Below are 22,774 nucleotides of genomic sequence, written 5' to 3' on the forward strand. Positions count from 1 at the left end.
TTTTGGACATTTGGGCTTAAAGATTATAAACTGAGATTAGAGATTAATAAAACTAGTTGTGGTTTTCTAAAGCCTGAAGTATCTGAAGTGTTTAATTGTCCATGAGCAACTTTGCCATAATATTTACTGACAGTATTCCATAGCTTAACACTAAGCAGTTCAGAGTTGTATACATAAAACTGCCTGCTTTTCCTGCCACAGATTTGAAAGAACATAAGGATAAGCAGATGCTTCTTTTAGGGAAAAGGGTGTTGCTTTCAAGTTTGACAGATTCTAAATGATGGGCATATTGATATTACCAGAATTTGGGTTTTGAGATGCCCTATATAACCATGCCAAGAATAACTAAATTAGAATCTCTTTAAACACTAGATTTGTTTAAGTTTGTACTTATACTGAAAACATATTAGTTTCATTTGTTGTCTGATGTTATCGTTCCAAAAAAAAATGAGAATCGTGTGAACTTGTAATTAAAGCTTTTTATCGTTTTCCTTTTTAAGAGTTTCTGGTGATACTTTATCGTAGTAGGTAAAGCTCTTTAGCCTAGTTTCTAAGAACTTCCATTCACCTGATCCTTCCTAATCCTCAAGTTATATACAGTAGTCATTTTTTTGTCTTTTTTAATTTGTATTATTTAATTTTTTATTTTGGTGGGGGTAGGGAGATAATTAGGTTTATTTATTTTTTAGAAGAGGTACCATAGATTGAACCCAGGACCTCGTGCATGCTAAGCATGCTGTCTACAACTTGAGCTATATCCCTCCCCGAACAATAGTCGTTGTGCTGTTTCTCACAGAAGAACTTTTGTTTTCTTCCTTTTTGCCTTTGATCATTATTCTGTTTCTTAGAAAAACTGTAACTTTATAAATCTGCTTAAAACTTGCCTTCTTGAGGAAGATTTCTCAGACTCATTCCACCAGATTTTTACTCTTCTTGTGGATATACTGAGCATTTATTCATTCTAACTGAGATTTTATGCTATTTCTCTGTAGGTAACTTTTTTGTCATATATAGTTGTTTATATGCTGCATTATGGAAATAATTATTTTTCAAGCCATATATGCTCAGATTTCATATTTGCCTTGTAAAGTCTTTGAAAGATTGTCATTTGCGTATAGCTTTCATGAATAATTAATATTATCTTCGTAAAAGGTTGTATTGTAAAGACTGATTCTAAAGTATTTGCATAGGGGTCCATATTATCCTCTCAACAGAGTAACAGTATTAGAATATTTATTTTAAAAAATTAAACCACTAAGGAATGATTTCATTAGCAGACATAGATACTACCTTCATATAAGAAACTGTAATTTGTCAATCTGTTTTGTATTTATTGAGCACTTAATATACCTGTATGCGCTGAGTGTGGGAACAATCTTTAATAAGTTTACATATGATATGATAGCCTCAGAATTGCTGAAATTGGACCTGTTTCATCTCATGTATACTTTTGTGGCTTTAACAATCTCTAAAGGTGAGATCCCATTAAATTTTTGTAGTTTGAGGTTTCCTCTGGTTATCTCTACCCAGATAGGTCAGAGGCATTAAACTAAGCTTGTTACCATCTCTCCCGAATCTTCTCTTTGTATTTGTAAATGGTACCACCCAGTTTCTGCTTCAGAAAACTAGGATGCGTCCTGAATCCGTTCTGGCCCAACTCTACCTTCTAAGTGTCTCTCAGATCCTTCACTTCTGCATCATTCATTATATTCTCATTGCCTTTGCATCATCACATCTGAGCTACTCCAGTAACTTCCAAATTGGCTTACCCCTCACCCATCTTCCTTTTTACTGTCATCAAAATGATCTTTCTAAAATAAAACCTGATCACGTCAGTCTCCTTCAGTGTCTACAAAATGCCTATGGGATTTAATCCAAATTACTCAGCATGACACAAAGTCTTCTATGACCTGACCCCTGCCTACTTAACTATCTAATTACTCTTCATCTCAATTTCCTGAACTATTGTTAGTTTCCCCAAACAAGCCATGCTATTTTATAAATCCCTACTTTGCTCACATTATTCAGGCTGCCTAAAAATGCCCTTTCTTGATAAATATCCTCTCAACTTTCAAGATTCAGTTCAAGTGTCACATCTTCTAGAAATCTTTTTCTGAATCTTTATGGTTTCTTCCTCCCAGGTAGAACCAAATTTGCCTTTCTTTGTGCCTCAGCTGTAGACGGCAATATATCTGTCACAGGATCTTTAATGTACTTAATTCTTTACAAATTTATCTCTCTTTGCTGATTTTTAAACTCCTTAAAGGTATGGATCATAATGTCGCCATTTTTATCATGCCATCATCTAACACAGTGCTAGACACATGGCAGATGTTCTTAAAAACGACTTTGAGCCATTAAGTCAGTTAATGAAATTGTACTTCATTGGAAAGACTGAGCTGAACTGATTTATGTGGGTTTTCTACTTGTGTATTTTGCAATTGATCTTTTGGGGCACAACTTTTTTCTTGACAGTCATTATTTAGAAAATTATATGTTATATTCTTCAACCATGCAGTAATGTATGTCCACTTAGTAGTCCTGTGTGATAAAATCTCACACTGTCCTGCTTTGTCCTACCCAGTTGTGAATTATCTTCTTTGTCCACTGTATCCCGCTGAATCCCGTCACTTAGTAGTGTCTCGATTATCAGATTGACACTCCAGGATATTGCAGGCTTGTGTCCAAGTAACCCTTATTTTACTTAATAGTGGCCCCAAAGCACAAGAGTAGTGATGTTGGTAGTTCAGATATGCCAAAGAGAAACCTTAAAGTGCTGCTTCTAATGAAAAGGTGAAAGCTCTCTATTTAATAAAGAAAAAAATATCTTCTGCTGAGTCTGCTGAGATCAATGGTAAAAACGTATCTTCTGTCTGTGAAATTGTGAAGAAGTAAAAGGAAATTCATGCTGGTTTGGCTGTCGCATTTCAGACTGCAAAAGTTACAGCCACAGTGTGTGGTATGTGCTTAGTTAAGATGGAAAAGCATTAAATTTGTACAGTAAGGTATCTTGTGAGAGAGAGAGAAACTACACTCACATAACTTTTATTACAGTGTGTTGTTATAATTGTTACTAGCTACTGTCATTAATCTCTTAATGTGCCCAATTTAAACTTTATCATGGATATATATGTATAGGAAAAGCATGCTGTATATAGGGTTCAGTACAATCTGCACTTTCAGACATCTACTGGGAGTCTTGGAACTTCTCTCCTGCAGAAAAGGGCGACTACTGTATATGTACCTTTACCAGGTAATAGTTTTATTTTACCTAAGATAACAGATTTTTCTAAGATGTTTCATATTCCAATTTGAATAATATTGTGTCTTTTATTATAAAAATGCTATATGGAAATCTGGAATTCATGGATCACTAGTTTTGATTCATAGTGTCTCTTGGAAACTATCCCAAGTGAGAAATGGCCCTGAGCAGATGTGCTTAGTCATAAGAATTGCCAGACAGTTCCTCATGTGTTGGCAGCTAGTTTTATGAGCATAGAAAATATGTTTTAAGATAAGAAATAGGGCCTTGCTGTCAGTTTCCTATATCTTCACACTATTTTACTTTAATGTTAAAGGGTTACTTAGTCACCCCTTATACAAAAATGTTTGTATCTTTCCCACTTAATCTTTCAGGGGCATAAAGAGGAATATGAGACTTTACTTTTAGAACATAATAGTCAAGAGTAGAAATAAATTTATAACTTCATTGTTTGGAACTTTTGCCTGAAATAGGTGATCCCTGATTTATTTCAAAATATGTATTTTATTGATAATTATAATTTTACTTTGCAAATACTCCATATTTACACACTTAACCTAAAAGTGTACTTCTATGTGATGTGAAGTATAAAGAGCATAGGCTATGAAGGCAGACAGCTCTAGATGAGTATTCTTATTTTTTATTTTCTATTGACTTGGGCAGATTGCTTAACTGAACTTTAGTTTCTTAATCTCTAATAGAAATAAAATGAGCTTCTTTACAGTGTTACAATATACTGTAACTCTTATTTTTGCTTTTCTCTATTCTACTTTAGTATCCAACCTGTGTAGGTAGGCTTGTGTAATATTTACAAATCAGTTGCTAATAGACTTGGAAGTTAGTATTAATGCAATAAATAGACAGTAGACATTTCCCTTCTAGGTCTAGAAATCAGCCTTACCTCTGTTGTTGCTGCTATAATTTCTAGGAACCAGATTAAGCTTTCCTTTCTTTTTCACTCCTTTCTATTTTTATGTCCCCATGTCTTGCCAACTGTACAACCCTAAACTCTGTTTCTTCTTCTGTGTTGTTCCATCAGTTATATCGATTCTTTTTAAAAATATTAGTCTCTTTTGGGTTTCTTCTAAGACCTCAGGCATAGGTATATACCTCGAGGCCCTGATGATTCCTCAGATTACTATGTTTTCTTCTCATTCTTTGAAATTGCTTGGAAGAAGAGCCTCTATTTGCTATAGTCACTCTTCAGAATTTCTTTTACTTTAGATTTGGTCCCACGTCTCTTATTCTTCTCCTCAAAATTATTGGTGCCCCTTTTGCCTTGAAACAAAATCCTCCTTTCTCCTTGGTCATTGATTCGTTTTGATTGATGATTTTTTTTCTGCCCTTGAACATTTTTCTGCTAGGTCTTTTGTTTTTGTGTCCTGATTTCTTCTCTGACCTTTGTCACCATTTCTTTGCCTTTGCTTTTCCCATTTCCTTATCCTACCTACTAAAGTAGACATTTATTAAATTTTTAGACATGTTGCATGCTTTCCCCCACTTATCACCTTTACCCTACTCAACTTAAACTTTCATCTCAGTAATAATGTTTCCCGCATGTATACCTTTGGCCTTGATAACTTTGTTGAGCTCTATATTTGAATTGCTAGACAGTGGTTTTCAAACTTTAACAACAGAAGCCCTTTAAAAAAATTGTATACATAGAACCCCAATATATAACACTGATAAAAGTGGAATTGCTGTGATTGAAGTAAGAAGCGGAAATCTTCCCCAAGTTAGTAGCTAATACTGTCATCAAACCTAAGAAGTTTTGCTTGACTCCTCTCTCGCTTTACCCCCAGATCCAAGTCATGCTGGCTTTGGATACAGATTATCACAAATTCAGTCATCACCACTATCATCGCTACCCCAAGCCACCACTACCTCTTGCTTGCATTTGCCTCCTGTCTGGTTTGCCTGCTTTTACTTTTATCTCACTGTTATTTATTCTTCACACACCAGCCCAAGTCGTCTCCTCAAAACATAAAACAAATCACATCACTCACCTGCTTAAAACACTCAGTGGATTTTAATTGCAGTTGGAACAATTTCCAAAATTCTTACTATACCCAAAGACACATATGATCTGAGAGACACAGAGAGAGCTGCCTTCCTCTGACTTCATCTTACTCGTTTCTATGAAACATCCCTGCTAATTGTCATTTATTTAAGTGACTTTCTCATACTCTGCATTTATTATTAAATCTCTCTGCCTATAATTCTTTCATCTTAGATTTTCTTAAATTGACATCATTGTCCTTTAAACCTTAGATCAAATATTTCTTCTTTAGGATAGGTTGTCACTGATGACCCAAGTCTCTCTCTCATTGTTATATATCATTTGTTTCATTGCATTATCACTTTCTGCAGTTATCTCATTTATTTGTTTACATATTTACTGTCTGTCCTCCTCTAATGCAGTGTAAACTTTTCGAGGTCAGAGCCTTTGACTCCTTGTTTATCACTGTATCACCAGAACTGACAGCAGTGCTTAGTGTGGTCTATGTAGGTGCTCAATAAAGTAAGTTAGGGCTTCTGAAATACAGTTTAAAAAAAAAAAAGCTGGACATGCCATGACCACATGAAGCTCAACATGTCCAGATTATATTCATAGTGTCTGGCATTATCATAAGCATTCAGTAAATATTTGTTCAAAGAATGAATGTATGGAGTCTCTTAAATTCTCTCTGTAAAATCTATGCCATCTCTCCGAGTGGAACTGCTTACTTACTGTTACCATCACTTTAGTTTAGATATTCCCATCATCTTGCCTATTTACTATGATAGATTGGTTAAAGAAAGATGAAACCATCATTCTAGTCCATTCTTTTTCAACAATGCCAGGCTTAAATTCCTAATGTGCAGCTCTGATCCCATTATTTGAGCAGCTCTCCATTGCCCTTAAATTAATACAGATCACTTAACTCGTCAACTAAGGTCCTTGACATTGTAACCCCAATGCCTTTCCGGTCTCCTTTCCCATCTTCCCCACTTTCCTACCTTTATGCTTCTACTTATTTTCTTCCTTCCTGAAACTTTCTCTTTACCTCTGCTTGTGAGATTAACTGTTCCTCTGCCAATTCTTATTTTAAATACCTCACACTTCAATATTCCCTGAACTAAATGCAAATATACTATCTACTATGAATCGTAGTGCTTTATTTTAATCTTTTGTGATGCTTTAAGTTGGCTTTGTGGCCCTCCTAAACATTACTGTATCTCACATATCTTTGTTTTGTATTATCTCACAGAACACCTTCTGTGTTCCAAACATCACAGACACGTGGTAAGCATTTTTTGAGCATATCCATTGCATAAGCCTATTTAATAATAGCAAATGAATAAATATGTTCTCCATTTTGTCAGTGGTACCCAGTGATATGACTCTAAAATTACATTTTTAATAATTATTTACAACCTTTTGGAAAGATAAGCCTGTTAATTATTTGGTTATTATGTAAAATCTAGGCAGTGGCTGTATGTTAGAATCACCTATATAGGTTCTGAAAAACAGATGAGCAGATACCTCTCCCATACATTCTGAATGAATAAGACTCAGAGAGAGACTATGCATATATAATTGCAAAAACTTACTTTCATTCACAGAAAGTATAGAGAACTACTACTAGTCTGATGGAAAATTGTATTCCAACATAGAAATTAGAATTTTGAACTACTTTAAATTGTATATAATAATTTGAATTATGTAAAAATTATATACAAATGACTATTTCAAGACTGAAGAGACTGTTTTAAAGTTTTGATAACTCAGTATGTGAATTATTAAAATCTGTTGCTTTTAAAGTTTCTTTGTAGGCTTCTGTCTTTTGAATTGTTTTAATCATTAGACTGCTACTAAAGATTGAAAGGAGAAAAAAATGAAAATAAATTTTTTCCAGTTTTGCTACTTACTATTAGTTTCCTAAAAGCAGAAGTGATCTTGAAAATTCAGAACCTTGTCTAAAATTGAGGATTTTCTGAAGTCTTTAAAAATAAATGATTTACTTTATTATACTGGATAATTTTAGAAGAACTTATTTAAAGTACCTAATTTTTTTTTTGTTTTATTTTAAATTCTAAAGTTTAGACTATGTGTCAAATCCATAAAAACTGGGTCTTTTTCTCAGAAGTGTTAGCACTTTTCGTTGTATGAAAGAAATACTGTAAATATTTCTAGGATTCTCTTGATATGAGCCTATAAAAGACAGACAGAAATTTATCTTAAAATGGACTCATTTTATTTGCTGTAAAATCTCAGAAAAGGCATTGATAATTAAAGCATTTTAATTTCTGTTGAGATTGATGCTAGTATATATTAATATAAAATACATACACGTATCCTGTGTTTTATGTTATATTTGATTATACTTTGCTTACAGAGCAAAGCTTTGTTTTTGAAAGATTTAATTCAGACCTCTTTAATCTCATAAATGATGAAAATTACATTAAAGAAAAATCTCAGAAATTTTAAATTGCTTGACAAGGAAGCCTACCTGAATACAAAATAATTTGCTTTTAAAAATTCTTTGTAGCAAAAATAAAATACGTGAGTACTTACGACATCAAGATTGTTAATATTTAACTATTCTTATTTTTTAATCAAATTTGTTTTTTAAGATGAAAATTGTTTTTTGACCTTTACAAAATTATGTACATAAGCAGACATATATCTAAAACATTTATGTGTAAAATAGTATAAATGTATAGTTATTAAAGGCCCTTCATAAAATAAAATTATAGTTATTTTTGTTGGCAACTTTAAAGATTTCATAAATTTGAATATCTGAAATGACTCACAACATTCCACAGAGCATACTCACATAAAGCTTTTATTTAAAGGGGAAGGATATTGTGCAGTAAGAAAAAGAGCATCAGGAAGCATGGGGGCCCAAGTGACATCCAGGCACAAGTGCCCTAGGGTCTTTATTCATACAAAGACATGCTTTGTCTCCAGATTGAACTACCAAGATGTGTGCAATGAATCTAGGCTTCAGGAAAACTCAGCGCAGAAGGTTTTTTTTTTTTGGCCCCTCTGGTCATATAGTCTAGCCCGGCTGTCTAACCAGTTATACCAGGTGAAAGCCATCAGCAAACAGATCCTGTTGGGGGTTAGCAGAGGCAATTCAGACTTCAGCAGCACACCATAAATCTCACTTTTCATTTTTTGGCCCAGAGTCAAGGCCAGACATTCAGACATCCCCCAAGCTTTTTCAAACCAGCTGTAAATTAATGCTGTACCATTCATTCTTGACAACTTGAAATCTAAAAAGGGGCAAGATTATGGTGATAGTCTTTGTGTAAACTACAGTAAAGTTTATAAAGTGATTTAATATGTATTAGCTTATTTGAACTTTATGATAATTCTGTGAGCTATGCAGGAAAATTATTTTTTATCTCAAATTTATAGCTACAATTCTGAGACTTGGAGAAGTTAAGTGATTGGCTCAGTTCACATGGCCTTTTGTGGTGATAGAGGCAGGTTTAAGACAGACCTTACAACTTTTATTCTAGAATATTTTTCACTGTTTCATGCCAGAAGTAGATACAAAGAACTATTTCTTTGCTATCTTGTGGAGCAATGTATAGGAATAAATATATATAAAACTATTACTTATTTTTCCCCCAAAACATGATTCTTTGTGCGTTTTAGGAAATATAATTAAATGCTTTCAGGGTATTTTTCCTTTTAATACTTATAAAAATAGATCATAAGACCAGTACCTGAATTTTTTTCTTTTATGTATGAGATTCTGTTTCAAATGAGATAGATATGGAAGAATTGTTCACAAAATTACTATTTTAGGATTTCCACATATAAATAAAAAATGGATATGCGAGACCTGAGTAAAAGTATCAAGAAATAATTGTACCTATGACTCTCTCTCTCTCCCCTTTCCTTTTGTACTCTCTTTTATTCATTTATGGTATATTTACTTGTCTACTATATGCCAGGTACTGTGTTACCTCCGAGGATTTAAAAATTAATACAATGTGATCCTTGCCTTTAATGATCATACATACTGTAATTTTTTCATAAACTCACAATTCCACAAGGGGAGTATCTGTTAACAATGTAGAAAAAGTATTATGTTTAATGGGGACTGGGATTATAGGGCCTTTTGCCTAGGCGAAGTTAGGGAAGACTTGAAATGAGGACACTTTTAAGCTAAGTCTTGAAGATTCTTGAGGAATTTATCAGAAAAGTCAAGCATGTAAACAAATAGACAAGGATATGTTTAAGAAACAGGATTTGGTAGTCTCTCCTACCTGGAACAGAAATTATATGAGGGGAATTAGCAAGAGATGAGATGTTTGAGGTCAGATGATGACTAACTTTATGTGTCATGCAGAAAAGTGCTGATTATATGCCCAAGGAAGTGGGGAACCCAGAAATCATTATTAAACAAGAATTTTTATCACCAGATAATTTTTTTTGCAGATGAGATTCATTGTAGAGGATGAATTAAAGAGGAGACCAGCAGCAAAGAAATCAGTTTGAAATCCATTGGAATAGTCCTGGAAAGTTATGATGAGATCAAACATTGGGCCATGAAAGTGGAAATGGAATACACAATTGAGAGAAAATTTAGAAGTAGAATCATTAGGCAAATTACATAGAAATCAGGAAATCATCTATTATAGAATTTTAGTTCTGGCACATTATCTAATCTACTTCTCTGTTGTTGGATATGAGACCGCTGAGACACTCTTGTGGTCAAGTGAAGTACATTAAGCCTCATCACTGGTTAGTGACAGAACTGAGTTCCTTACTCTAGGATCCTCTACCTTGGACCTCATTCCTACTGTGTCTCTAACACAATTTTTTTTCTTTAATCATGCTCTGACCTTACATTTCTTTACAGTTTACAGTGCACTTTAATGTATATTATCTATTTTGACTTGTGCAGCAACGCCATGACACAAGTAGAACAAGTGTTATTATCCCCTTTCTAAAGGCAAGAAAACTAAGTCAGAGTGGATGCTATGCTTAGTCAGAGGTTACTCAGTTTTATCATTACCAGATAAATATCTTACCCCTTCAGTTTTTCCTTTTAAAATAAATAGAATTTTATATCTGGTAGATTTATTCATTGATTTATATAGTAGATTCACTTCTGAAATTATCTCTAAGCTTAGATTTTACATGCACTGGTATAAGGTAGTTTTTGTTTTTTGTTTTTGTTTTGTCATCTGATGAATCATTTTGCAAGCAGAAAAAAATTATTTTATCTGATAGTCAAATTTTTATAAATTGGAGTTATTTAAAGCAAAGCATTTCCTTATATGCTTAATCTTATGCAGTATTATTGGGGCTATTTTTTGGTTGCCAGTGTATCAAAGGACTCTGTTTAAATATCAGTTTCATTGCTTACCTGTGAATACTTGCAAGTTGGCAAACCTCTGTCAACCTTACTCTCTAGACTTCAGTTTGATACAACAATATTACTTAATGCACAGAGTTATTGTGGTGAGACAGTGTCTACAAGCATGTAGGACAGTTCCTGGAACTCAGTAATTACCTGGTACATTTTAGCTATTATTAGCTTTTTTATTTCCTGTTGTTTTATGCTAATCAATAATAAGATTACACTGTATAGCACAGGGAAATATACACAAAATGTTATGATAAATCACAGAGAAAAAAATGTGACAATGAGTGTGTATATGTCCATGAATGACTGAAAAATTGTGATGAACACTGGAATTTGACACAACACTGTAAAATGATAATAAATCAATAAAAAATGTAAAAAAAATAATGTAATTCTAAATACCGTTAAGAGTCAAAGTAAGTGAATTGACATTGTGAATTTTGCATCAAATAATTTATTTACGTTCTACAGCATTAATGTGGTTTATATTTATAATACATACATAAAATAAAAAGAAATAAATAGAGGCAGTTCCTAAAGTACCTTCCTTCCTGAAAAGTATATTTTTTAACATAATCCACATGTTCTTTATCTATACTTAGTGCTTAATTGGTATGATATTAAAAAGTCTTTTTCTGTTTCAGAAAGTCTTATTTTATTATTCTAAAATCTTTATAGGAAGTGGAGGAGATACTGAAACTTACTTGATAATATTAGAATATTCAAAAACTTGTCCTTTTTGTCCTTTTACAGTCTCTGAAGAAAGATATTAGACTATCTTGAGACCAGTGTTTCAGTTCATTATGTTACGTACTTCTAGTGTTTGGGGAATGATCAAGGTGTTGAAGCTTGGATTCATTTTCATAGAAAGGCCCATTAGCAATACTTCTCTAACTCTGTTTAAGAAATTATAGATGTAACTGTATTCTACTTAATGCACTGACATTCTTGTTAGGTAATTCATTATGATGATAAAGTTCTTCTTCATGAAATCTATTGAATTATTTGAGTATAAAATATAATTTATCCAAATAAAGTATTAATGACTCCCACTTCGTGCTCACTCTTTCAGATATACTTTTTCTTCTTTACTCTTTTCCACATGCATTTACTAGAAGTAAAGGAATCTTTCAATATTAACCCCTTACATCTATTTTTAGGTGCATAATGGTTAGTACTGATTTTACCAAATTTAAATTTCTTTTCTAATTTTAAAAAAATTTTGTGGTCTATGAAAACAGTGTTCGTTACTTTGTATTTTAGGCAAGCCAAGTTAGATCTGAGAGTTGCAGCAGCAAAAGTGGAAGAGTTAACTAAAGTGACTGAAGATCTTCAAGGACAGATGCAAAAGAAGGTATTTTCCTTTTTCTAAGACAAGTGGATGCAGATGCCTGTAGCATAGTTTTCTATGTATCTTAATGTTGATCTGTTGTGGATTAGGTGTTAAAGAGCGTTGCTGGAAAATGAATTTATCATTTTATTGCCCTCTATATATAAAGTTAGGAAGCTAAATTATAATATTGGAAATAACTTTTTATCTCTATTTACTTTATGCTAAGTCAGTAAAACATCATAACATCATAATCATCCCTAAATACATCATTACTGAAATGCATGTTAATGCAAAATCAGGTTTTGATTAATTGGTTACCTGTAGATGGAAAAGAAGTATTTAATACTACATTTTGTTTGATACTATATTTTGTGCTATTTATTGGCATAAGAGACTGTTTCTTTTTATGTGTAATAGGGAAGTTTCAAGAATATATCAAGGAAAAGTCAGGCTTTAGATTTAGATGGATCTAATTATTAAAGTTTTAACCCTGTCACTTGTTAGCTGTGAAACTTTTCTGAGCCTTATTTCCAAATATGTAAAAGTTGGTTATAGATTTCTAATAATGGTAGATTTGTGAAAGGCCTATGCAAACCTTCTCATATATAATAGTTAAAAAATTGGATAAGTTTTTTTGAAACACTGCAAAGCACCCCAAAACAGAAAGACACTGAAAGAGAGAATTATGAGTTTTTAACTTTCTGACCTGAGAGTTCTCCCTAACCCCCATAGCTATGCTTCGGAAAACAAAAGCTTTATATGCACTTATAGTGGCGCCCAAGATCAAAGTTTAGGGCTCAGTTGAGAATTTAAAGAAGAAATATTAGCAGCAAGAGAGCCACACAAACGATAAAAATTGAGAACCAAGTTCTCAGTATAAACTGACCAGGTTCGTAACTGACAGTCAGACTATGTGTCCAGGGCTAGGATAGGGTCCCCAGGAACCCAGTGAAAAAGTAGGCAGAGACCTGAGAGAAATCTGCTCTTGAAAGATACAGCCATATGGAACTAGATGTTTAGGTTTGCTGCTTTTTATAATTGAGTGCATTCCCAAAATGTGTGCAGCTTGAGCAGGAAAGCTGAAGCATGAATGTTTGAATATCTATGGACAGAACCTAAAGCTGGCAGAGCAGCTGGAAATTACAAGGGGATCTCTAAGAGCAACAAACAACAAAGAGGATAGCCCTACCTCTACCCAGATCTTGACTGATCCTCACATTACACAGACACAGTGAGTTTCCTGGGAGCCTAGCAAAATAATTTAACAGTGGAAAGAAATTAGACTCATCACAGATGGCAGCTGCTACATACTGTGGGGAAGACACTTCAGAGTTTGAGTCTAGGCAAGATAATTGCCTAACTGAGCAAAAAAGCTAATAATCTTCAAAAGAGCAAAACAGAATCCAGAGAAAGAATGATACATTATCTTTGTTTTCCAATTTTCAACCAAAACTTACTAGACACTGAAGCGTGACTGCTGGAGGAGGGTGAAAGAGGAAAGTCAATAGAAACTCACTTTCAGTGAGTTTGAATTTAGCTGTTGGATTTAACAGGCAGAGACTTTAAATAAGCTATTATGTTCAAGGAATTAAAGAAAATCTATTTTTAAATTACAGTAAAATATGTTTCAGTGAAGGAACAGATAGAGAATTTTTAATTGAGAACTAGAAAATAATTTTAAAGATAGAAATTCTAGAGTTTGAAAGTACAACAACCCAAATAAAAATGTCATTAGATGGCTTCAAAAGTTAATTGGAAAAAGCAAAATAATCACTGAACTTGAAGACTGATCAATAAAAACGTTCCTATTCAAAGAATAGAGTTTAAAAGATGGAAGAAAAATGAACAGAACCTCAGTGATCTGTGGGACAATATGAAGCAAGCCAATGCAAGTGTGGTAGGGGAGTGGGAGCAGTGCAGAAAACATGTTTAAAGAAATAATAGCTGAAATCTTTCAAAATTTAGTGGAAAACATTAACAGAGCCAAGGATCTCATTGAATCCTTAGCGAGATGAATACAAAGAAAATCACTTTCAACACATCATGACAACACCGACAGCCAATTAAAAAGAGAAAACTTAAAAGCAGCAGTAGAAAAATGGTGTGAACAGGGGAATAGAGATAAGAATAATGGCTGACTTCTCAAGAACTTGTGGAAGCAGAAAACACTGGAGTAATATATCTGAACTGCTGAAGGGAAAAATAATGCTCATTAAGAATTCTGTGTCCAGTGAAACTGTGCTTCAAAAATGAGGGCAAAATAAAGGCATTTTCAGGTAAACAAAAACTGAGAAAATGTGTCACTTAGTGTAGCTGTTCTTCAAAAAATTCTTTAGACTGAAAGGAAATAACATCAGTTGGCAACTCAGATGTAAGAAGAAATTAAGAGCAACAGGAATTATAAATATGAAAGATATATATACATACTTTTCTTTTCTCTTATTAGTACCTTAAAAGACTTGACTGCTAAAAGCAGAACTTAACACTGTATTTGATGGGCTTATAAAGTATGTAGGTATAATATATGACAACAATGACACTAAAGACTAGGATGATACATGGAAATAAATACACTGTTGCAAGGTTCCAATGTTTTCTCTGAATTAATTAACTATTAACTAAATAAATTGGGATAAGTTAGAGATGCAAAAACTAGAGCAACCACTAAAAAATAATTCAAAGAGGTATGACTAAAAACCAATAGAAGACCACCAAAAAAGGCCAGAAAGGATGAACAGGAAATTTTTAAAAGATGGTGCAAATAGAACCTGTTAATTTATTTTGAAGCAACACTGTTCAAAGAAGAAATAATCCACGATTATAATGGGATGCAGTGTAACCTAGTTAAAAGAACACATGCTAAGGGCAGACAGTCTGCATATAAATTCCTGCCTTGTTTTGTTAGACTTGGGCCATAAAAATAATTTGAAATATTGGTAGAAATCTGTATGTAGCGACTGTTTTGGTTATTGTTTTTCTAATACAGAATTGATAGTGAGGTTCTCATCTCCCTTTTTTAGTATATGCATGATTTACTCCCAAAGTGATAGTGCTTCTTTAAACTTACATATGAAATTCTAGAAATACAGTAACTTTATACAATGAACTGTTTTCTTTATGCTATTTAACGGTGCTTTGAATTTTCACATACTCAAGATAAGCATACAGTTTCTTTGTTTTCTAGGAGGAGGATATTGTGTCTGCCCAAGGAAGAGAGGAAGCATCAGATAGGCGCTTACAGCAGTTGCAATCTAGTATGAAACAATTAGAAACAAGGTAAATTGGTAAATACATCTGGCTTTGTCTATATGCTTTGAAAGTGATTCCACATTAGAATTTCAGTTTATGGTATTTTCTAGAATATATATTTTATAAGTGCTGAGTGAACTGTAAGTATCAGTTTAAAATCTGGGTTGCTGGACATTTTTAAAAATCATATTCAAAAGATTGGTGTATTTTAAACATATATTCAAGAATCATTTTGTCTTTATCTTTTTTCCAAAACAGTAATAATCAAATTTAGTCCCAAAACCAAAAATACTCTTTTTATCTTAAAGCAGGGGGAAAATAATAGTGAAGTTGGGTAAAAATTACATAGAAAAATAATTTCTTACTGAGTGGATACCCAAGAGAAAGAATACTTGAGGAATCATTATAGATGTGTTTCTTGGAGCCTTACAGAACAATAATTTTCAGCCATCTTTGAAGGTGTGGGCTACTTTTTAAATAACATTCTGTAGCTTTGTCTTTAATTGCTGTCTTAATGCAGATGTTCACTCTGGAATCTTTTGTTGTCATTTTCTAGTTCTTGTTGGATGTTCCCTTAAGAAACTTGAAAATTGTTATTTGTAATCTATTAAAGATACAGTGACTACAGCCCATAAGATCACATTATGGTTTATAGTCGAAAAATGTACTCTTTTTACTGAAGTCTGTTACACTCAGAAAGAGTCTACTGATCCTGAGCACCTCAAAAATTGAGATCTCAGTTCTAGTCACGTACTCATGGCTGATATTTTTTATTCAGGAGCAAATTAGTAGCTTTGAACTTCTGTTTCCTCTTATCCAAAATGTTAATGAAAGTCATTTCTTTGTTCACTGAATTCAGAACTAATTGATTTTAACCTCTAACTTAGACTCTGGTGAAAGGAGTTGTATTTTTTTAAGTGCTAGAATTCTCTGGGTTTTGTTTTTCATTTTCAAAAGTTTTCAGCAGTTGAGTGATTATTTGACTGCTTTCTTCAACTTCTTTTTGTTAAACTTAGAGAAAAAGTTTGTGGTTGTCACTTCTGTTATTTCAGTAGCATTCTATGCTGTGAAAGTAAATGCTAGACACTTGAAACAGTGAAATTGGAATGAGTGAATTTCACTTCCTTCAATCTGGATAGGATTTCATAAGGAATCGAAGTTGTTCATTCATTAGTGCTTTAAGTTGTCTTTTTAGTGTTGAAGGTATGGGGATTTTTTTTTAATTGTTTTATTTTGTTTTGCTTTTAGTCTAAAGTTATAACCTAACTAAACAGCTTCCTAAAAAGAGATCACTGCATTGTAAGAAAATCTCAGGATATTTTTTAAAGTCTAGTGTTCAGCTAGTTACCTCTGGCAAGGAAATTTTTACATTGGCTGTCTTTTGAAGCTATTATAATAACAATGTTTATATTATGATTAAAAAGTTACATTTTAAAGTTTAAAAATATCTTGTATTTTTATATAAGAGAAAGCAGAGTTATTAGTGTAGTTGATATGTATTTCTAAACAATGTTCAACCAATGTTTTAGGTGTGAATATATCCTATTTAATGAACTACCAGATTGAAAAGCTGTGTTTTTAATGGTCATCTTTTTTCCATAAAAACAAAGACATTTTGGCCTCAGCAGATACTGAATTATTGATAATTATTTTTTATTTCTAAAATTATTATTTGTGATCCTTTTAAATGCCACAAACATCTAAGAAGCATAAATCATTTCTTTCCATCTTCCAAAGAAAGGCCTCCCCTCCCGCCTTTAAAGATAACTCATGGTTACTGGGAATTATATCCGGGGAATGACAGTCCTCTCTGAGAAAGGCTGCTGTATATGCCCTGCTAAATAAGACCAGAGTGAAATGAAGAGAATTGCTTTAAACTTTTTAAATTTGGTGCTTTTTTAACTTAGTGTTTTCTTTCAAAATAAGAACATGCAAATAAGAGCAAGAAATCTTTATTTAGGTGACTGGTGAAAAGTGATTTTCATTTGAACCACTGTCCAACTTTTTGTTTGCTATCCCTACTTCTAAGCAAAATAGACTGTATGAATTTTTTAATTGAAGATATTGAAATATGGTCCTGATTATATGTGGAATAGGAGGCCATGCATTGGAAATTAATGAATATGAATGGATGAAGTATAGAGGGCCTTGTGAGTAAGATAAAGTTGAATTTGAATTTCATGCAGTATATTACAGATTCTTTAGCTGGGACTACATGATGAAATTAATCTTTATGAAGATTAATTTGATGGTATTTTAAAGGTGAGGATGTCTGGGGACAGGAATATAAATTGTTGGAGTAGAAAGATTTGAGATTTAGAGGCAAACAATTTCTGGTTCTAGTAGATTATGTTTTTGTATATTGGGAAAGTTACCCAGCCTCACTTAGCTTCAATTTCTTTAGAATTAATTGAAGTAAGAATATATAGGTGACCCAGCACCAAGTTTATTATTTTCTTCCTTAAATCTTCCCCTTCTTTCAGACAAAGGATAACTTCTCCCTAGAAAATACAAAATTATTTCACTTTGAACTTTTATGTCTTATAAGATTTAGCATTTTACACAGTCAGCAGACATTTGGAAGAGAACTAGTTTACTTAAAAGACTAATAAACTATATTCTCAAAGGTAAAAATTGTTTTAAGTTTCAATGGCCTTAATGAAATAGAACAAGGTAGGAAGAAGGGCTATAAGCAAATGTTACAAAGAATAAAATAGTCTTTAATGTTACGTAGAATGACAACCCTCCATCCACTGCCTCAGATTAGTCTTTTCATAAGGACTGATGCAAGCTCTTATCCTAAAACTTCGATTCATTGTGGTCCTAGAATTTCCTTCTTACCACTCCTATGTTGTATCCTGTGTCTTTTGCATCCCATAGTTGCTAATTTCTTTGTTGACTCTCAAATTTTAATGGATACCATAACTGAGTACACATGGGAAGTACATTTTTTAAGACTTTGCTTATTTAGAAATATCTTTACCCTACCTTTAAAGGTGTTTGATAATTTGACTGAGCAGTGAATCCTAGATTGGAAATCCTAGGTTTTAAATTTTTTCTTTTTTCTTTTTTTTTTTAATTTTTTAATTTTTTTTATTTTTTTATTTTTGTTTTTATTTTTTTATGTTTTTTTTAAAAATTTTTTCTTAAAGTGTAGAGATATTTTCCTTATATTACCTAAGTTCCAGCTGTTAAAAAAAAAATTTCCTATGCCATTCAAAATTCCAGTTCTTTGTATTTGCCCTGTTTTTTTTTTCCCCCTCTGGAGAGTTTCAGGATCATACACCCCACTACAACTAATATTCTAATTGTGCAGTGTGCATATTTAGTAAGAATCCTTTTCTATTTGGGACATTTCAATCTAGAAATTCATGTTCTTCAACTTTGTGAATTTTTCATGGATTTTCAGTTTAATCATTTTTTCATTTTTTCTGTTTTTTTTTTTTTTGGTAGTTGTTATTAGCTGAGTGATGTGTCTAATGGATTGATTCCCTAACTTTCATGTCTTTTCTCTCCTGTTTTCCATTTCTTCATTTATTTTCTAACTTGGAAGTTTCCTTAAATTTTCTTCTAATTAACCATTTTTTGAATATTTTATTTTAGCTATCATAAATTTTTAAAGAGCCACTTATGCTCTGAATGTTTCTTTTTCTATAGTATCAGTATAAATGTTACATCATCTCTTAGTAAGTATATTAAATATATTTTTAAAGTTTTCGTCTGCTATCTGCATTGTCTCTGCTTTTGCTACATTCCTTTTTCATGTGTGCCTGTCTGCCTTCCTTGAAATGTTTTGGTGATCCTTTCTGTCCATTGATATTTAAAAGTATGACACCAAAGTGCTCACTTCAGCAGTACATATACTGAAAACTGGAACATACAGGGAAAATTACCATGGCCTACACTCAAATCCGTGAAGTGTTCCATATTTTTAAAAACTGAACTCATAGATACAGAACAGACTGGTGGTTGCCAGAGGCAGGGAGGTGAGGGGGAGCAAAATTGGTGAAAGGGTCAAAAGGTACATACTTCAGTTTTAAAAGAAATGAGTCATGGAGATGTAATGTATAGCCCGGTGACTATATTTAATAATACTGCGTTGTATATTTGAAAGTTGCTAAGAGAATAGATCTTAAAAGTTCTTATCACAAGAAAAAAATTGTAACTATATGGGGTGATGGATACTAACTAGACTTTGGTGATTATTTCAAAATATATGCAAATATCAAATTATGTTTTACACCTGAAACTAATACACAGTTGTCCCTCAGTATCCACCAGGTTTTGGTTCCAGAACCCTGTGGATACTAAAATCTGTGGATGTCCAGGTCCCTTATATAAAATGGTGTAGTATTTGCATAAAACCTGCACATCCTTGCATATACTTTGAACCACCTCTAAATTAATTACTGATACAATATAAATGCTGTGTAAATAGTTGCTGGTGCATGGCAAATTTAAGTTTTTCTCTCTGGAACTTTTTGTAATTTTTTTCCAAATATTTTTAACCTGTGGTTGGCTGAATCCATGATGCAGAAATTGCAGATATAGAGGGTTAACTATAATGTTTCATGTCAATTATATCTCAATTTAAAAAAATTAAGACACCAAAAAGTAGATAGGTAGTTAGGTGTGTATAGATGGACTTATAGTCTGACAGACTTACTGTATTCTGTTTAGGCAGTGAGCTGACTTTTTCCTTGGGCAATCCCCAGATATCAAAAACTGGGGGTGCTCTTTCTTGGGCCAGTTTCTTCAGGTTGGGATCCATTAGTCTTCTGCTGTGGGCTGGGAATGTAAGTGCACGAGCCTGAGTGTATTCCAAAACTGAGGAAAGATTCTGGGGGGTAATATTGTTCAATATGCAAGCTTTAATTCAGCACCCTGGGCTTTAGTGTGTCTCCTCACCCACAACTGTACTTGAAGTGATAGCCTCTTGCTGTATACTGACAGATACATAGATCTATGAGTTGAATCTGTATTAAGTGGAAGTTTCTGTTTGGCAGTCTAGCATATTTATTAGGATCGCTTACTCTGGGCCCAAACTGACTGAGTTCAAGCTCCAGCTTCACCAATAACTAGATCAATAACCTTGGGCAAGTTACTTACCCTCATTGTATGTAAGTTTCTCTTTGTATAAAATAAATATAATGATTTAAGCTCCCTCATTGGCTATATGATAATAGCTTCATATCTACCTCGTAGGCTAATGATATAACCTGTTTCATAGTGTTTGTTGAAAGTATTGAGGATTATGTTTTCTTAATTTAAAAAAATTTTTTTATTGAAATACAGTCAATTACAATGTGTCAGTTTCTGGTGTACAGCACAATGTCCCAGTCTTGCATATACATACATATATTTGTTTTCATATTTTGATTATTTTTTCTTTAACATATGTAAAGTACCCAGTACAAAGTATGTTCTTACAAGTGTTTGCTATTATCATTGATGATGTTGTTGTTGTTGTTGTTATTATTATTATTATTATTATTATATTATAAAGAGGGAACTTGGCCCAATTTTAGTAAGTTCAAAGAAAGGATTCTTACAAGATTTGGCTGTAGAGCATGTAGAAGTGCCTTTATGAGAATAAGAATAGTAGTAATACATCTTTTATGTTATAAAATTATGGAAACCTATAAATTATGAAGCTGATTATTTGAAGCTACTTTCCTGTAACTCTACTCCTAACACCAATCTGACTTTTCAGAGCCAAATGGTTACTGGATCTGCCAGACTGTTAAATACATGTGAAACCTTTAGTTGCAAGGCTTTTTCTGACATGGGTGAGTGTCAAGCTTGAAGACAAGAGTCAGAGAGTTTTGACTGAGGATTGGAATTCACCAAGTCCTAGACAGAGTTTGCCCTGTTGAGCCCCATGGGCTTTTGGAAGATGAAGTTTTCATAAACCCTTCATGAGTCTACCTCCTCTACCTGGCCCCCAAGAGGCCATGGTGAAGCAAATGGGTGAACTGCTGCTAGTAAAGTGTTGAATGTCCTGTACCTCTGTGGGGAGGTGGAGATTGCTTCATCATCTACCACCATGCTTTAACCAAAGTAAGATGGAATGAATAATGTCTTATACGTAAATCATTGAAGTATGAGAGGAGTGAATTCCATTAAAAGGCAGAGACTTGCAGATTTTAATTAAAAAGCAAGTCCTAGTAATATGTTACTTTAGAAAATACCTTAAAAAAAGAATAAATGAACAAAGATACTGAGAAAGGAAGGATGAAGAGGATCTGTTTTAAATTTTAAAGGTTTTAGTGGAGAGTATTAACAACTATAAACAAAAAAAACAAGAATGACAATATCACACAAAGTAGAGTTTAATGATAAAAGCACTAAACAGAATAAAGAGGGACCTTATCTAATGAAAAATGGCACCATTATGAAAAAGATACAACATTAATAAATCTAAATATGGCAGATAATAGGACAGCTAAATATGTAATGCAGAAGTTAGGAAATGCAAGGGTGATTTGATGAAAATACACTTATGGTTATTATTTTTGGCCATCTGCCTCTTACCTTCCTATGATGTTTGGGGAATTCCCCTCTTCATTGGTGACCATCCTAATCCTGTGATGAAGTTCCAGGCATGTTCCCTTACTATAAAGCTTCAAACTTGGTTCTCCAGCTCTCCTAGTGAGTCTGTGAATTTACCAATATCTTTTTTTTTTTCAATAAACTCTTTATCTGCTTAAATTAGAGTTAGTCTACTGCTGGCAACTAGGAACTCTGGCTAAAATACTGGTAGACTTTAACTCAGTTCATTCAGAATTAAACAGATCTACCCAGCAACAACAACAACAAAGGTTTAAAAATAGAGAAATTAAATAAAAGTGAGGCTGAGTTCTCTCAATTTCTAAAGCTGGGAAAATGTCAGGTGTGCTGGAGCAGGGATGCTTCCTCCTGGAACTCCTGTGTTTGGGTGTGAGTAGAAAGGGTGGGGAGAGAATACAGAAGGCTTCTCCTGCCAACACTTGATAAAAGAAACGCTTGAAAAAAAAACAAAGAAAAATATATAATGTAAGAGAGAATTGTCTTATCTGACATCAGAACATATTATAAAGCCACTTAAATCAAATTAATATGATTTGAGCATAGAAGAGACAAATAGGTCTGTGAAACATGACAATTCATAAGGAAGTTATGATAATTTGCATATTTTCGTTCTGATACAGAGTTATTTCAGTTCATCAGTTACTAATGGTACTCATATAACTAGCCGTCAATCTGGGAGACAGGTGAACTAGACTCCTTCCTTATAGCACATTCAGAAGTAAATTCCAGATTGATTAAAGATTTACAGGTAAAAATATTAAAGGTAATTTTTCAAGGAATTCTAGGAGGTTACATTACATTTATAAAAACTGAAATCCCGGATGTTGGGGAAAAAAAGTCAAATCTAGCTTTGTTAAAGGGAACATTTTAGTGTAATAAAGATATCCTAAATAGAGTCAATAGGCAACAACAAAAAGGTAGATTTGGGAAAAATATTTGCCATATAGAAGACTGAGGGTTAGTATCTTAATATTCAAAAAGTTCTTA

General features: G+C 33.0%; 1 protein-coding gene across 2 annotated transcripts in view; it reads left to right on the forward strand.

Moving 5' to 3' along the window:
- The window catches only part of SCLT1 (sodium channel and clathrin linker 1), a 155,998-nt gene that overhangs the window by 61,915 nt on the left and 71,309 nt on the right, over window positions 1-22,774 (forward strand). The window contains exons 10-13 of one of the 2 annotated variants that reach the window (XM_072937586.1): window positions 3,184-3,253; window positions 6,514-6,548; window positions 11,899-11,989; window positions 15,153-15,244. In XM_072937586.1, the coding sequence (XP_072793687.1) occupies window positions 3,184-3,253; window positions 6,514-6,548; window positions 11,899-11,989; window positions 15,153-15,244 (288 nt within the window). The remainder of the gene's footprint in view (window positions 1-3,183; window positions 3,254-6,513; window positions 6,549-11,898; window positions 11,990-15,152; window positions 15,245-22,774) is intronic. The other variant, XM_072937588.1, reaches the window with a different exon arrangement.

The sequence above is a fragment of the Vicugna pacos genome, chromosome 2, assembly GCF_048564905.1.
Source record: "Vicugna pacos chromosome 2, VicPac4, whole genome shotgun sequence".
In the NCBI taxonomy this organism is placed as follows: domain Eukaryota; kingdom Metazoa; phylum Chordata; class Mammalia; order Artiodactyla; family Camelidae; genus Vicugna; species Vicugna pacos.